This window comes from Amblyomma maculatum, chromosome 4 (assembly GCF_055883805.1).
Source record: "Amblyomma maculatum isolate TAMU_Amacu chromosome 4, ASM5588380v1, whole genome shotgun sequence".
Taxonomy (NCBI): Eukaryota; Metazoa; Arthropoda; class Arachnida; order Ixodida; family Ixodidae; genus Amblyomma; species Amblyomma maculatum.
Genome location: NC_139347.1, coordinates 30910830 through 30928283, shown reverse-complemented (window position 1 = coordinate 30928283; position 17454 = coordinate 30910830). Strand labels below are relative to the sequence as shown.

Below are 17454 nucleotides of genomic sequence, written 5' to 3'. Positions count from 1 at the left end.
CATTTTTTTTTTTTTTGTCGTTCGGTCGAATTCAGTGTAGGACTTAACGCTTTATAGGCGGAGACATACAAAAGCGACTACTGCTCGCCTTCGGCAGCGACAGCGGAGAGGGAAGGTTGGAGACCGCGCTTCACTGCACCGTGCAACCCTGAACTTTTACGCAGAGAAAGGAACGGCGACCACAGTGTCGACATACTACGGCTTGCGCAAGGCTAGACGTTCGATGCCCAGCTGAAAGGGTAGTTTCTGTATGGTTCTGGCGGTGCAAACTTGCTCATGTTGTTTGATCGCAAAAAAAAAAAAAAAAAATCGCGGGGTTGCGAAGATTATTTACACTCAGTGCTGCGCAGCCTCGATCGTCTTTTTCCTATGAGGAAACTATTTTGCAGTTTTTAATTTTAAAGCATGGGAGAGTATAAACAAATAAATATGAGATTTAAAGCTACACAAATTGAACAAAATATATGAAGCTTGCACTATAATCAAGACCAGCGCTTAGTTGCCTTTCGCTCGAAGTAAAAAACGGTAAAGTATCAATTTTGCAGCTGAAAACAATCTGCAAAAGTGCGTCACATAAATCTGTACGTCATCACTGAGAACCTGACGTCATAAAACAGGGTGCCAAAAGTGGCATCACCTATAAATAGCGGTGTCATAAAAAACGCGCTGAAATCAGCCTGCCACAAGTGATTGAATCAAGTGGGCTATACCACTGTAAAAAAAAAAAAAAAAAAAAAATGCTTCGAGCGGTCGGCTATGCTTTCTGAAAGTGAGCGATATGTTGTGCAATTTAAGAAGAAAAAATATAGAAAAACCACGATGCTATGTCACCGCAAGTATGAACATAGAGCGCTGTTAAAGCCTGAAGGCAAACTATTTGGTCTTATTTCTTGAGCATGCTTGTTTGGAATGCCGGGGACATGTATGAATGCATATCAAAGGCAAGTGCTCGAATTTCTTTCTAGAAAATAAAAGTTAGGCAGATTTAAACAACGTTAAAGCAATGATCGCGCGAACGCAATGCTACATTCCGGCTGAACACCGCGCTTAACGCGCTTTTTGATGTGGCCAGTCTACAGCTTCGCATCCCGTTCTCCTAGTGTTTCAGCAGCTGGCACCACCTTCTGTCTCTCACATTTTTTCTTCAGCTCTTCTTGTCACTTTACCACATCTTAAGGATCCATAGATTTCGCATGGCGGTTTTCCTTGACGGTTTGCCATTTAGGTTCTGGCATAGAATCTGGCAAAGTGTTAGGTATATCCTTATATCGCAGCATTCAGTTGGGATGCAAGAGTTCTTGAGTCTCAGTTTTGATACCAAAGAGAGGAAATATGGCGAGGCTTGAAGATTCGTTAGTGATGTCATCCGAGCAAATGGCGCGCAAAAAGCAGTATCTCTTCTGTATGCCGTTCTCCCATTCGCCATTTAGGTGGCTAGCATAAATGGGCTCATAGCTGCTATGCCAGTTGTGAGCGCCGATCACACACAAGATGACCTTGAGAAGAAGCATGGCTGGATGACCTCTCCTACATTAATAACGCTAATGAAGATTTAACTGCCTCTTGCACATTAGCGTACCATTATTTAATATACATGTATCGATTATACGAATATATTGGTCATAGACAAGCTCAGTGGAATAGCTACTACTGTAATATCGGTCACATTTATGTGGATCTGGAGCAAAGGGTGCGCATAAAAAGTAAGGAAATGTGCCTTTGTTTATTTGCCGTGAGCAGTGGCTCATATCAGCCCTAACGGTGTAGCATCCTGTTTCCAACTAACACCCTTGACAGGGAACCGCTGGTTCCATATCATTTACCTTTACGTACCCCTTACGCGAATAACGAAAAACCTCTTCCCCATGAAATGGGGCCAAATACTTGCCTCTTTGTCTTGCCTTCTAGCCTTCACCTCAGAACACAGTTAGCTCAACGGGAGCATAGCCCGACACATTGATACATCGAGAATGCTTCTCTGAGCCCGCACCCGCTTGAAATGAAGCTCTAGGTTATACATAATGCTGTGCTCGCTATAATTATTTGTGTGCTTATAAGAGAAGCCTATATTTACACGCACCGCTAGGGACAATTAGGCAGCTCAAAAGAGCTGCAAATACACGTAATTTTTCTCGAGATAGGTGATCTCAGTAAGAGAATAAAGCAATCCACCCAACTGGTAGAGACATAAGAAGGTGCGTAGAAAGCTGACCAAAGGAGAGCAGAGGCTCTTGTGCACCAAGCCCCAAACGCGAACACATTTCGATATAGCCTCCCTTTTGAGCTCCGCTTCGCCGTTTCGACTTGGACGGCCTCTATAACGAACGGTACGTTCGCCTTGCTCTCTCCGTGCATTTACCCCTTCCTTGCAATTTAATGAGATTGGAGATTGTGTCCCTTATAAAGATTACTGCTGAGATGGCTGTTACCCTGTCGGTGGCGTGCCGATAGAGCTCTCCAGAAGAAGCAGAGTGTTATGAAATTATTATATGCTTCTGGGTATATAGAACTTCCTGTGGATTAATCCCGGAACAAAGGCTTCAAGAACAAGACCTCCAGAGGAAGTTGCACTAAAAGCTAGGGATCAAGACTGACGAACAAGACTAAGAACAGAAGACTGCTGAGAGTTCTAAATCAAAATGGCATTCACAACCATCTGCAGTCTACTGATAGCCCTATAATATGTCACATAGCAAATCCGCGAAGCGAAAAAAAAAGAAAGTGCGAATATTTATCTCTGTTGAAGCTAGTTACTGGAGAGTAAGTTGTGTTAAGCATGGCTACACTGAGGTTATGGCGGTAATAAGTATTTATTGGTCTACCATGAATTCAATTCTGCGACTTTGATATCAATGACCAAGACGTCGTCGAAGCAGCGGCCCAGACTCCGCTCCCAATTTCATCTGTTTTATTTCGCTATCACTTCGCCGTTTCTTTTATAATCTCATCGCCCACTCTTCATCGGTTTCCGCCAGTAGTTTACCACGCTTCCTAGCGCCGTCGCTCTTTATTCCTTCACCTTCAAGGTGGTTTGACGCAGCCTTGCGCTTGCGCCAAAGCTTTGTGGCGCTCGAACCGGCACACATCTTACAATGGCTAGACTGATCGCGCAAGCACAAATGAAGCAGTTATGGCCCTCTCCTGGTCACGTGCTATTATGACGCGGAAGCTCGAAGAGCAAGCGCAGCTGCGGACCTCCACAGGGCGTCACGTGGTATGACGTCACACGCGTACCTCTGCTCCGTCAGCTGCGAATGAGTTTTGGAGCCAGGTGACCTTGGGAGTTCTAGTGCGAAGAGTGCGGCTATACCCTAAAACTAAACGGTATCATTTGTTTGCTTCACCCTGTGCTCAGCTGTCATACAGGCAGAGCACGCTTTACAGGCTTCTGTACTGTCACGTCGCTTTACACAAATTATATCAGCTCGTAATGACCTGCAGTGTTACTGAAAGACCATCCGCCAGCTGCGAATGAGTTTTGGAGCCAGGTGACCTTGGGAGTTGTAGTGCGAAGAGTGCGGCTATACCCTAAAACTAAACAGTATCATTTATTTGCTTCACCCTGTGCTCAGCTGTCATACAGGCAGAGCACGCTTTACAGGCTACTGTACTGTCACGTTGCTTTGCACAAATTATATCAGCTCGTAATGACCTGCGGTGTTACTGAAAGACCATCCGCCAGCTGCGAATGAGTTTTGGAGCCAGGTGACCTTGGGAGTTGTAGTGCGAAGAGTGCGGCTACAACCTAAAACTAAACAGTATTATTTGTTCGCTTCACCCTGTGCTCAGCTGTCATACAGGCAGAGCACGCTTTACAGGCTACTGTACTGTCACGTCGCTTTGCACAAATTATATCAGCTCGTAATGACCTGCGGTGTTACTGAAAGACCATCCGCCAGCTGCGAATGAGTTTTGGAGCCAGGTGACCTTGGGAGTTGCAGTGCGAAGAGTGCGGCTACACCCTAAAACTAAACAGTATTATTTGTTCGCTTCACCCTGTGCTCAGCTGTCATACAGGCAGAGCACGCTTTACAGGCTGCTGTACTGTCACGTCGCTTTACACAAATTATATCAGCTCGTAATGACCTGCGGTGTTACTGAAAGACCACCCGACAGCTGCGAATGAGTTTTGGAGCCAGATGACTTTGGGAGTTGTAGTGCGAAGAGTGCGGGTATACCCTAAAACTAAACAGTATCATTTATTTGCTTCACCCTGTGCTCAGCTGTCATACAGGCAGAGCACGCTTTACAGGCTGCTGTACTGTCACGACCTTTGCACAAATTATATCGGCTCGTAATGACCTGCGGTGTAACTGAAATACCATCCGCCAGCTGCGAATGAGTTTTGGAGCCAGGTGACCTTGGGAGTTGTAGTGCGAAGAGTGCGTGCTAAATCCTAAAACTAAACGGTATCATTTGTTTGCTTCACCCTGTGCTCAGCTGTCATACAGGCAGAGCACGCTTTACAGGCTGCTGTACTGTCACGTCGCTTTACACAAATTATATCAGCTCGTAATGAGCTGCGGTGCTACTGAAAGCCCATATACGAGAGGCCCCGAGGGCATAGCTGAAAATAATTCGACAGTTGTATATGCCGCTCCTGTTCCCCTTGGTTTATAGGCTTCTTCTTGCTCATTTAATTCTAAGGAAGAGAGCACAGCTTAAAGGTGTCTGATTTTTTACCGATCAAAAATATTTTCCTAAAAAAAAAAAACTGCAGCTGTCAGGTTAAGGAATTCTCTGGGCAATCTAGCCAATTCCATTTGTTCTGTTAATGGGTGATCATAGTGGTTTTGGGACTACTGTCCTCTTACTGTTGTAGCTCTGCAAGAATTATTCTTCGCAAAGATTAGGCTTGCTAGTCTCCTCAATATTTGCGAATCACCATGCTTTCATTTTTTGATTTCATACATGGGATCTCAAACAGAGCACTTCTCTGGAAGAGTATCTTTATTTGTGCTGTGGCAGGACTTTCACATGCGAATATTATTTGTGTCATTTTTTTACATTTTTATTGCTAACATAAGTAAAACGAACAGGGACTTACAGAGCGCTCAATTACGCGCTGTTCGTTTAAAATGTAAACAAGTTTTCAGGTTCATTTCAAAGTAATTCAGGAGACGTATTTAGAGGGAACAGCCGAATATTTTTTGTTACACGTTGCGAAGTAATTCGGGGAGAACGATGAGAATTTTATGGTTACAATGCTTGGCCACGCACTTGGCACCTTTTTACAAATATATCCGCGATCGCCTAAAGCTCACAAGTAATTCGTGTTAGAGAAAAGTGCATTTAGGCATAAATGTCGAGTCTGAAAGGCATTTCTAGCCGTATCCTCATAACGGGTTCAGAGAAAAAAAGAAGGGCGACGCCCAGAACCCGTAGCTGCAGTCTACTGCCTCTTTCTTTGGTCCATGGAGAAGCGTTTTTATTTGCTATATACAGTTCTAGTACGATCAGTGCGCTGTGCAGTCGCGGTATGGTGAACAGGATAAATGTGATGCGAAAAAGGCTACAGATACTAAAAGTGTATATATTTCGCTGCAATCAGTCGGTAAACCTTTGCAACCCATGTTTAAGAGGCAGACATTTTCAGAGGCTCCATAAAGAAGTTCTCTACGACAAGTTGCATTTGTGTATTTACCGTTATTTGCCTCAGGTGCGTTCTATGAAACAAAATTCAGTTAGTTGCTAAAACACTGTTGTCATTGTCGGCCGGACTTCATCGACAGCTGGTGGTGATAATGAAGCCTAGAAGGAGCTCTTTACTTTCACCTTTATTAAGAGAGGTGGCCATCGTAAGCAGCTAAACACAGGAAAAGTTGCAGACGCTATAGAACAATTCAATGCCTCTACAATTCATGGCCGCTAGTTTCTAGCGAAATATCACTTAGTCACTAATAAGATGTACAAGCGCCAAAACCCCTTCAACGCTAAGTTTCAGAGTGGTACTGAGCGGTTGGGTGCACGAATAATGGGAATCTATTTGTCCCCAAGTGACAGGCATCAAATCGCAATCGAAACAGTCGATATCAGCCAGATTACAACAGTGACTGCGAAACAATGGGCGAGACACTGCAGGCGTCGCGGTCATAGTTGACGATGTGGCTTCCCGCCGCGTTTTAAGTACTGAGGGCTCTTGTTACAGCTTGATTTATCACCGCGAGGCTCCGCTACATCAGCGGACATTCGGCGCTCGGACCGACTCCCTCATCCACGGTCCACTTAACTTGCGAGACGACAAATTAACTCCTCTCCCTATTCACTGCCATAGCATTTTTTTCGCGGCCGAGGGTACGGGAAAGTAGGAAAGGAGGAGCCCTTGAAGGCTACGTCGGGGGAGTTTGGGAGAGACAGTGCCGAGGTTGTTGAGGAGGCCAGATGGGACTGTTTTAGGCGAAAGGGAAAAGGATGATAGGAAAGTGGCTACCAAGGCTGCCGAACTACTTTCGTGCGTGTTTGTGTTTTATAAACAGCATTTACGAAAGGAAAAATGCAAGGTCTCGCTCCATCCGCCATCTAGCTATACTGTCTCCTCTTCTCGAACTCTCAGCTTTCACGAATAAAGCTAGGGAGTGGGGAGACGGGGTTGGCTACTAGGAACGGACTGATTAATACTTGCCTCGGGGCGGCCCGAGACTTCACGTTCATCTTGCGACGCGCTCAAAGGGGGAGAACGGATGAGAGGAGAGGTGTAGAAGCAATGAGGGGGGTGAGGGGGGGGGGATGCAGATGTCGCGCCGCTGCCTCGGCGTGGGTGCGAGAAATTAATTTCGATCAACGCTGGCGACGACGGAGTGTCAGCCGGCGGATTCAAAGTCGTTTCTCTTTCCCTCGTTACACCGTTGACACTGTCTGCCGCTTCCGGTTCACGCCGACTATTCGCGGGAAGAGTTTTGCACTAGGTCACAGAGGAGCTTTGCAGTGAGCGCAGTTGAAAGCCTACGGATCTGCTTCCGCCGCCGTCGCCGCTGCCACGGCGAAGTAACTGTGTTGTGTGTTATTCTGTTTCGCAGAGCTCTAGAAATGCGGCCTACACATGATTGGCTTGAGATCGAAGGATGACAGCCTTCAGCTGGTAATTGAGTTATGCGAAAAGGGGAAGTAGTTGTCCCTGTGTCGAACGCGCACGACAGCTGCTTCGAGCCAGAAAGGTTCCCGCTTCGTTGCATTCTTGGCAGTGACGTTGGGTGAAGCAGTTTCCGTCCATGGTGATTGCTAAAATAGAAAATAGTGTCAACGTCTAGCCGAGGGCTTTGGCACCGCAATAAATATGTGTCCCTTACATCAAGTTCATTAAAGCTGGGTATGATAATTCTGGACTTATTAAGAGAAGTGGGGACGAATTTAGTTGGCATGATTAGTTTCAGCTGGCGAAATTTGGTGCTTTGTGTTCGCTCTCTGGGTTACTCAGCTTTGTGGACAGCCGTCTTGAAATATCAATACCAAACATTGCCCTCATGGTCGGTAGACGTGTAATATTTTCTTAGAAATGCGCCCAGTTTAGCAATGTGCTTTCTGCCCCCAAAATTTGACTGTCGATGCTTGAAAGGTTCGGTTTGCCAGATTCTTATCAGAGAAATGGTGTAAATAATGTTGTCAAGGCTAGTGTCACAAGTGGCCGGTTGGATAAAAATGACAAAATAAGGCGTACAAAATTAAGGGGTATAACTCCGTAGGACGGTACTGCTCAAGTAAATTACGCATCATAGGTGAAATTTCCACACTGGATGGGATGCGGTGCGTTGGAAAGTGCTCAAGCGACAGCAGTTCGTAAATGTCATTCCTATTTCATTCGGATATACTATATACGTTGGGCTATTTTTTGTGAAGCTTGAGAAATCTTTAACAAAAAAAAAAAAACGAAACAAAACAAGAAATCCGTTCCTGAATGTGCGCTGGGATCGATTATTACGCAACGGCACGGATTCCTTGTTTTGAGGAACATGTTTTTGCATTTATGTTCAAGTTTAGGAACATAACTAGAGATCAGGCGCTTCGCTTTAAACCGTAAAGTGCCGATTAAGTCAAGTCAGGCAAAATTTAATTTTACCAATTCAGTTTTAACTGGAAAAGTTAGTATTCTTGCCGGCGATCCATTATGATTTATACTCAGAGTATAGAGAAAACGGCAAGACATATACTGTGCGCGGGCTGCATCACCTCTAAAAGCAGGGTGAAGAAGCGATGTGCTTGTACGTGCGTTGAGACCACGTGTTGCGGTAACCAACTGCCGCAGGTCTTTTGAAAATAGAGCTCTCGACTGCACAGGATTGCTATATTATATTACCAAACAAAAAAAAATAGTAAGTCGTATCTACAAAACAGTAATCGCCGTAAGAAAAAAATCTAGAACTGCGGTTTGAAATAAGCGCAAAAAAAACAAAAAAAAAACGCAAATTTTTCAAAAAATAAAAGCGGATAAAGGTGATTTATTTGCTAATACGATTTAACTCCCCAAACCGACTCGGGTTGTGAGCCCGTCGGAAAAACAAAAAAGGGCCTACTCCTGAATATAGTTGCGCGAAAGTACAATTTTTTTATTCAGAACATAGAAAAAAGCAACACACGATGAAAGCTCCTATGATGTCAACCAGCTTTGCATATACAGGCTCCGCCTCGCCGCGGTGGCTGTGTGGCTAGGGCGCTAGACTGCTCACCCAAAGGACGTAGTTTCGATCCCGGACGCGGCGGCCTCTTCACGTAAGGGGGGGGGGGGGGGGGGGGCAAAAAGCCGGGAGTTCGTACCGTGCCGTACTGAGTGTACTGTGCCATGTCAGAGCACGTTGGCCGAAAACTCAGGAGCCCTTCATTATGCTGTCTCTCATAACCTCAGTTGGTTTAGGACGGTAATACAAGCAAACCAAACCAAACATATGGGCTCCGTACTTGAGCAAACCGCAAAATATTCAAACGATAAAAAAAAATTTCGCTTAGTACTCTTTACGACATTAGCTACCCAGTATTTGCGCCGAATTCATTATAGCTGATGGCATGGCTGGGTGCTAGCATAATTATAAGCGTTCTCAAAAAAGCTGCTATGCCGTAACGTGGTTGTGCGCCCACTGTGATTTAATAAACTCAACGTCCCGGAAACCTGTCGGAGGTGCACAGCGGGCTCGTAATTAGCTCTGATGTAGAGCGTTTGTCTGGCCGGACACTCTTCACGCCCGTAATTCTATCAACGACTGCAGCTCTCACCTAATTACCTAATTGAGAGCTGCATATATAGTGTTCGGCGTTTCTCTTGTTTGTATGTGGGACCTCTCAAAACTGGGCTGGACCAAAACGGCCACGCCGATGTTGGTAACAATTTTTCACTTCGGTGGCATTGAGAAGGGTGCCTTCAAAGCTGAGACGATGCAATCAGCTAGTTTGATTAGTGCTTGATTCGTACACGTAACCCTCGGGTTTCGGCTCTAATTCTATCGAATGTTTGCATATTATCGCTTTCCTTTTTCTCCTAGGTAAGTAAAGAGCCTCTTTAGCTGCGAGTTCTTCCGCAGTCCCAGAATAAAATAAATAAGGGCGGATATGGTTGGTGCACGCATCCAGTAGCGGATGAGCAGAGAGAACTGTTGGTGCTTGTATATCATGAACAAATAGCACTTAGTTTGTGGGGTAAGCCATCCATGGGCTATATATATATGGGGGACGGCGCTTTATGAAGGAGTCCGAATTAATTTAGACCACGTGAAGTTTTTCTTTTTTTTTTACCCTGTCGTTCGAATTCACTAAAATGTTTAATGCAATCTGTATTAAAAACAAGATTCACAACAAGTGAAAAGTCAGCGATCATATTGTTTTTTCATCCCGCGTGTGACCTAGACTTGACTCTGACGTCACAGCCATCGCTTGGCTGCTGAAACTGAAACCGAAACTGGTGAGGAAAGAAAATTCAGTTATAGTTATTTAGCCGTCGTAGGAGAAAACCACCTGGTAATTCATATGTAAGAAATTATTACGCATCATTGAGAAAAAGAAAGATGCAACCAAAATTTGGTTCCACAATACTTTAAAAGCCCATGGATATAAGATGCTTCGTCTGGGTCTCAGGTCGCTATCACATTATTTGCCTTAATAAAAAAAGTGTTTATATTTATTGGACAAGGGTCATTTATTACGGGAAACCTTGCTATAGAGGCTGCGCTTTCCCTTACCGGTGTTCTCCGATCTGTCCTTTGGATCCTTCTTCCATTGGACGAAAATAGACGTCGTGGAGTGTGGCTCCACTTGCACAGAGGGTGACGTCGGGGGTGCTGCGCCCGGGATCAACAATAGGTTCAAAGTGCACAAGCTGGTACGTTGCGGAATTTATATTTCTACTTATATTACCATCACGCACTACATTGCAACGCATACACAAAACAAGCCTTCCTGAGAGCACGCCGAATCAGTAACGGCTTGGACACTCAAACAACATAAGATATGTGACATTTAAATATGCCTACAATTTCTGCTCATTCTGATGTGAAAACAAGAAGTAAAATTTTATTCCACACTGAGCTTAGAGACATCGGAAAGCCTGCTCTGTCTTGACTGGATAGCCAAAAGAGCGATGATAAATATTTCTTCAAACGTAACGCTAGATGATAACTGTGACAGTGATGTGATTAGGTAGCTATATTTTCAGGCTATTGTAACCTCTTTATAAGGAAAATAAATTAAAGACAATTATACTGGTATTTATTAGACACCTTCAAAACGTCCTTCGTTCCAGCAAATGAAAGACTTGATTCGCACCATTGGACATGCGGTTGAAGAAATATGGTCGACATCTTTTCGGTGCTCATTTATGTCATTATCAGCATTCGCTTATGATCCGAGACTACAAGGTGGGTGAGGGTTAGCAATCGAAGAACTACGTGGCGCGCGAAATCCAAATTGTTAGGTACGTACCGGTCTCGAGTGTGGTAGCAAACACTTCTTCCGAACTGGGTCCCCTTCCCGCGCTGTTATATGCCTGCACGGTGACTGCGTACTTGGTCAGCCTGCGGAGGTTCGTCAGGTAGGTGGTTTCTAGGCCGTGGCTTGAGTTTGCTCCTCGCGAGTCGACTTGCTTCACCGAAGCAGCCTCACTGCCGCCGCCATCCGACACACGGTAGCTCACGTGGTAGCCAAGGATAGCGCCGTGGTGCTGGTCACGAGAGGGCGGCTGCAAGCACCACCCTTACTTTCTCGTATGTTCTGGCTTTGTCAGCACTCAAGCTCGCACACTTGTTTCAAATGACCTCACTTCCTCACTCGCCCACTCTCTCTCTCCCTCACCCACTCACTCTCTCTCTCTCTCTCTCCCCCTCCCTCTCTCTCTCCCTCCCTCCCTCCCTCCCTCCTTCCCTCCTTCCCTCCCTCCCTCCCTCCCTCCCTCCCTCCCTCCCTCCCTCCCTCCCTCCCTCCCTCCCTCACTCACTCACTCACTCACTCACTCACTCACTCACTCACTCACTCACTCACTCACTCACTCACTCACTCACTCACTCACTCACTCACTCACTCACTCACTCACTCACTCACTCACTCACTCACTCAAAGTCATGAAAGGTAATGAAGTCCTAAATAAAACAGTAATGACGACCATGCGTCTCATGTGGCAGTCTATTTCAGAGGTTAATTGCTCATCTGTCATCTGTCGGTTACCAGTAGACGCGTGGCGAGCTGTCAACTTCTACTGGTGATGATGTAAACATATACGCAACATTTAACTTTGATATTGCGCTTTTTGAACGTTTCTATAAATGATGGTCGGATTGCGGTTGCAGATCAGTCCTCTCACCCTCCATGTTACTTTCAGCGACTGGGATCCCGTTGTGTAGAGGCTGACAGAGGTCGGTGGTCCAGAAGGGGCTGCAATGAAACCAACAAGGTTCTGTTATGCTTTGGGCATAAAAGCTAGCGCACGAGTGAAATAATCTCACGAGGCCAGAGAGAATGCTCCTGTTAATTTCTCTGCGTAGAGTAGGTACTTCAGTTTAGCGTGTATATTTGATGAAATAACAGGCTTTGAGTGATTTAGGTGTTTTGCGAGCAGTTTCATTTGATCTACTCTATGGCCGAGGCATTCCTCCATGATTCTCTTGAAGTCTGGTATTGGTTAACGGAATGCTGGGAAATCACTGCATTCATATGGCAGCTTACGGTTATGAGAATACTAGTGAAAAAGTTCAAATTTATTCTGCATTTTGTTAAATAAACACTAAATAAATGGATTTCTTCGTCATCAATATGTGACGAGGAGCATTGCACATTGGTAGGACTGTCGGGAACGCTTCTAAATATGCAAATTACCATCGAATTACCATCTTGTAGGAGAAGAATGGCGATATTATTTATCCGTACGCATCGATGCGTTGTATATTGTTCCGAATAATGCGACTCGATTCTCAGCGGCGCATTCATTTGAATAGACACCGATAATAAGGATGAAAGGAAAAAGTAATGTTGTTACCTTCTTCCTTCGTGGTAACGACGGTAATGTTGCTCGGAGGGCTGGTGCCGAAGGCGTTTTCGGCTACGACTCTTATTTCATAAGTGGACACCGGCTGAAGATTCGTGAGCGTGGCTGATGTACTGCTCGGCGAAACTGGCGTCTCGTAGCTGAACCCGCTAAGCAATTCTGAAAGCAAGACATCGAGCGAATTTCAGGCTTACCATTCATTTGAAAACTTCACGCTATCGATGGGTAATTGTGTATGCAGCTGCTACTTTAGGTAAAGAAAATATGGAAAAAGATACGAAGTGGAAAATGTGCTTGCAAGTGATGCTTTAGTAACATACAGCATGATGATTTATTGGTGGACTATGATATAACTTCATCTTAGCGCCTTATCTTAAGCAGCTTATTCAGAAGTAAAAGTTCAGTGCTGGAGGCTCGAGAGCACGCAAAAAGTAACAAAAGCAAAACAGGGCACTTCGAAGAAATCAACAGAGAATTTCAATGTTAGGCAGATACTAAACCAATCGGATTATCAGATAGCAAACCAATCAAACAGAAACGCCCGTAAATAAAAGAAAATAAAGTTTGAGAAAGAACTCGTAATGGAGCTTAACAGCGTGGCACCTTCGTAAACAAAGTTTCCGTGTTTTCGAGGGGGTTAACAAAAGAGCTTGGACGCTTAGCCTGGTAGGCGGAGAAGCGGCATACAAGAACGAAGCGCACCTTCAACAAGAAGCAACAACAATGAGCAACTAACGAGCGCAGTACACGAACCTTTCGGAAGACAAATGCCAACGAGGGCGCTTGATCTGCTCACTTAAAGGCAGACAACAACCGCCCTGAAACATGTCGCTGGTGCTGTTCCCGGCTAAGACACGACAGCCGGCGCAAGAGAAGAAGGACAAATGTGCGGGGACTCACCGCTTTCCAGCTTGTACTGCACTTTGTACTTGAGTATCTCGCTGTTCCCGTCGAAGGGCGCCTGCCAGTGAAGGCTCGCCGTTCGGCTGGTGTAGTTGGTTAGCACCAGGTTCGAGGGGGCATCCGGAGGCTCTGGTTGACAAGACGAAACATGAAACGCGCAAGAAGTCTTTGAGAAATAATTGAAACTAGTATTTCGAAGATTTTACGTCTTATTGTGTTGTTTAGTGTACTTGCTCTTTCCTCTTTGTAATCTGGAACGCTTTCGCTACTCTATCCGCCCGCTTTCCGTGTAGGTAACAACACTATTTTGTTTTATTAGAAATCGCGGAAATTCTATCGTTTATTCCTCTTCTTTCCATCGTTTTGTCAGAATTTAAAAGCTAAAGCCGCTCTTACGGATGAGAAGGATCGAGTAAAAGAAGAAGCAAATTGGAGCTTATCGTTAGATTATCTTACAAAAGCGACTGAGAACTGTACCTGTAATCTAGCGGAAAAAAAAAGTATTTGGTAATGCCTGCTTTCTGAGCAAGAAAACTAAAGATAAAGCCAGAATGTGTAAAAATGGAATATAGATATTTGCAAAGGGCGAGGGATTGTCGATACCGAGATCGACTGAAGACGTTTCTTAAGTGGATACGCTTGAAACGAGAGAGCTAGCGAAACGTGACTTGGCCGCAGAGCGATCGAGGAAGTGCTCAGTTAAATTCCATGTTCACTTATCTTTGTCTCTCGAAGTCCGCTCTTAACTTAATTACGTCTCTGCGAAATGAGATGAAACTGACGAAGAGCCGGCCTACTGAGGAGCTTACAAGAGGCAGCCTCCCAAATCGGAGGGCCTCAGTCCTTAATCTTGCTAGAGGGATTGGGTATGAAAAGCTACAAGAAGATGAAAAAAAAAGAATGCGGATTAAAAAAATAAATCTGGGCTGGAAATGGGGGAGTGCAACGGAGGTCCTTCAAGTCGGAAACTCTAGAGATGTGCGCGCTTATTCATTTTATTAGTTGCGGCAAGAACTCATTTTGCAGTATATTATGCGGACTAGAGCAAATTCTGGGACGTCGTTTTCTAAAGGGTCATGTTTGAGGCGGCAAGCATTTGAATGAATGTGAATAGCAGTGAACCAAGGCGCGTGCCCTGTTACCATATTGTCGCTCTTTTACATCCTAGAGCCAGTAAGATGCGATGGTGACCGGGCTATGTTTTGAGACTAGTGTGAATGTACAAACATCAGTGCAAACCTGGGGACTGATGGAGAATACAACCTTTTTTGTTTTCAACAATTACGTCGATTGCTAACTACCCGTAAGTTCGTCAACTGAGGCTCCAAACGCTTTCCACTGATTCGGTATGTTTATGGATAAAATTAATGACAAACCTTAGCGCAACTACTTCATCGACTTGGTTAAAAAATCATTAATTAGCTTTTTACATTCCGCACTTTATGAGATCACAGTAAACTAAAAATTGTTGCCCACACTAAGTGAAACATAGCAATGCTTTTATATCGCAAAGAGGCGACGAAAGTAGTCTCTGCGGAGTCCGGACCGATAGACCGATAGTTAATTTTCGCACCTCTCATATATCGATGATGCACATATGATTCTTGATGAACCTACCCTACTTCGAGTCTGTTATGTTCTCGCTGCGTAAAGTAGACGTCTATGGTCTTCCTTTTCTGTCTGTATGGACTCGACAAAACACAAATTGGTCTGCTTGATAATGAATTTAAAAGTGAAAAGCTAAGACATTTATGTAAAAGGAAACTTCCGATAGATTCCTCTAGGGATTTTCTTACGTCACAACGTCCCCTTGCACTAATCACGTGTATTTTCTTCTTTTTCCATAGAAGGAGCTCGTCAGCTTTTTCACTCACCTTGAACGACGACGTGCAGAACGGTGGTGGCCTTGCCGATGTCGTTCTCTGCTATGCAAGTATAAATGGCCGTGTCGCTTCTAAGCGTAGTCAACAGCGTGAACTCTGATGCGTAGCTGTCGCTTCTGGTTACGCACCTGCAGGTTACAAATGTAGCTGTATAGTCACCCTGCCCCTTTGAACACTTAGGGGAAGACATTTCTGGTTTCTTAAATTATGAACACATATATATTCAATTCAAGCAGAGAATGGATTCTTATTCATCTGTAAGAACAATTACAAGAATGCAAAAATGCAGTGTAACTATGCAATGCTTTTGTATCGCTTTTAATGGGATTTTATCAGTATATATATATATATATATATATATATATATATATATATATATATTGTGAGCCTTCTGTGGACCTTCTTTCATTTGTACATGCCATCATCATCTTCTTTCATTTGTACATACCATCATCATCGTCCCGCGGCGCCGGCTCTGGCGCGTGCCTGGGTTGGGGACCGGATTAAAACGCTGGACAAGGCTTCGCTGTCCTTGCCGCCACGACCTCGCCGTCTTGACCTAGCCTTCTTCCACAATATATATATATATATATATATATATATATATATATATATATATATATATATATATATATATATATATATATATATATATATATGTATATACATATATATATAGTGAAATGTGGATTTAATAGTCGATTGGAACGTCTAGCGCTGGCAGTAATTCGGGCACAGCAGGATCGGAATACCAGCCGCAGGGCACAGCTTCAGCGCGAGAGAGATGGGCGCCGGAGGCCAGCGATGGCGATCGCGATGCCGCAGCGTTGTTTCTTCTTCGTCTTCTTTACAATATATATATATATATATATATAATGTATAATATATAATATATGTATACTGCTGCATTCTTTCATTCTTAGGTTTCATACTTGCATTACTCCAAATATGTATATATATATATATGTGAAACAAATCCTTTATAAAACCCTTGCAGGTTTCTGAAGTCTTTAGTCAAGCTCGGCATTGTCATAACAGCCGTACGAAACGAGCGCCAAACAATTACTCAAGCACAGATTCGCATTCTTTGAGAACGTTAAGCATTGAATGGCTTTCGTAATGTTGTGTAGAATCGGCGCCGGTAAGGGAAAGTCAGAAATGAGAATAGTTACATAAAAAACGAGCGACCTTTTCGCATGGCTTGCCCCGAAGAGTCTTTTATTTATTTTTCGCTGCAGCGCATTTACCCGACGCGTAAAATAAAAGCAGCATCTGTTGAACTGCTCAAGTTGCTTTTCTTTTGGAACTTCACGGGTTCCAGAATTTTCTTTGTTGATCTGTCTGCTAAATAAATAAAAAAAGAATTTGCGCACCTGCAATGGGCTTGGCACATTCCTGCTGCCTTTTTGTTTGCGCCGCATTACGCCATGAGCTACGGAAAGAACGAAATCGGAACTATCGCTGGCAGGCTTTCTGTCGGCTCCAGCTCACGGGCGCTTTCGCGGTGAAAGGCAGGTAGCGAAAGGCTGCAACGATCGTGCGAACAAAGGAATATTTGCATATTTTAGCTGCTACGCGCTCAGCGCAACGACCTCTTGGTCATTGTTCACAGGGACTCTCGGCTTATCCTCGCCACGATAAGGTCAAGGCCAGGGTGTGCGAAGTGGGGCTTGTACGTCGGGAGGCCATGTTACGAAGCAAGCCTCCGTGCATTCGCAAAGCGGATAAAGGTAATTAGGCCCGAAGGGGAGGAACGTGCCTAATGAGGCGCGAAAATAAATGGCGCACCGACCTGGAGCAGTTGTGCAAAGGCCGATAGTTCTTCTCCCAGCTGAAGACCACGGGTGGGTCCCCCGCGTGCACGGCGCACTTGGCGTGGAGGGTCTCGCCGCGTCGCACGTGCAGGGCCTTGAAGGCCTCCTTGAACTGCGGTGGCTCTGCACGCATGCGCAAAACACGAAGTGCTTTCACAAAACAAGCATGCGAATCACGCTGGGGACAAACAAAAGCCGGCCCACACCGAGTTATTACCGCGTCTTCTTTAACACGAGTGTATATGGTATCCATGATATTTTATTAAACCAGAAAAAGCTACAGAATGGGATACATAGGCATCTCCGCTAGCTCCCATTGTTCGCCTCTTAGCCGCGGTCACGGGGCTGCATGAAACAATAGGCAGGAACTATCAAGCTTGAAAACGCAATGAATAAATGT

The 17454-nt window shown here is 44.7% G+C and overlaps 1 protein-coding gene across 1 annotated transcript in view; it reads right to left on the bottom strand.

Moving 5' to 3' along the window:
• LOC146190581 (cell adhesion molecule Dscam1-like) overlaps positions 1-17454 on the bottom strand; it is a 79213-nt gene that overhangs the window by 17559 nt on the left and 44200 nt on the right. Inside the window, exons 12-18 of the mRNA XM_084600198.1 lie at positions 17033-17177; positions 15232-15368; positions 13355-13486; positions 12446-12613; positions 11774-11844; positions 10900-11155; positions 10161-10259 (exon numbers count right to left, since the gene is read on the bottom strand). Coding sequence (XP_084456324.1) covers positions 10161-10259; positions 10900-11155; positions 11774-11844; positions 12446-12613; positions 13355-13486; positions 15232-15368; positions 17033-17177 — 1008 coding nt within the window. The remainder of the gene's footprint in view (positions 1-10160; positions 10260-10899; positions 11156-11773; positions 11845-12445; positions 12614-13354; positions 13487-15231; positions 15369-17032; positions 17178-17454) is intronic.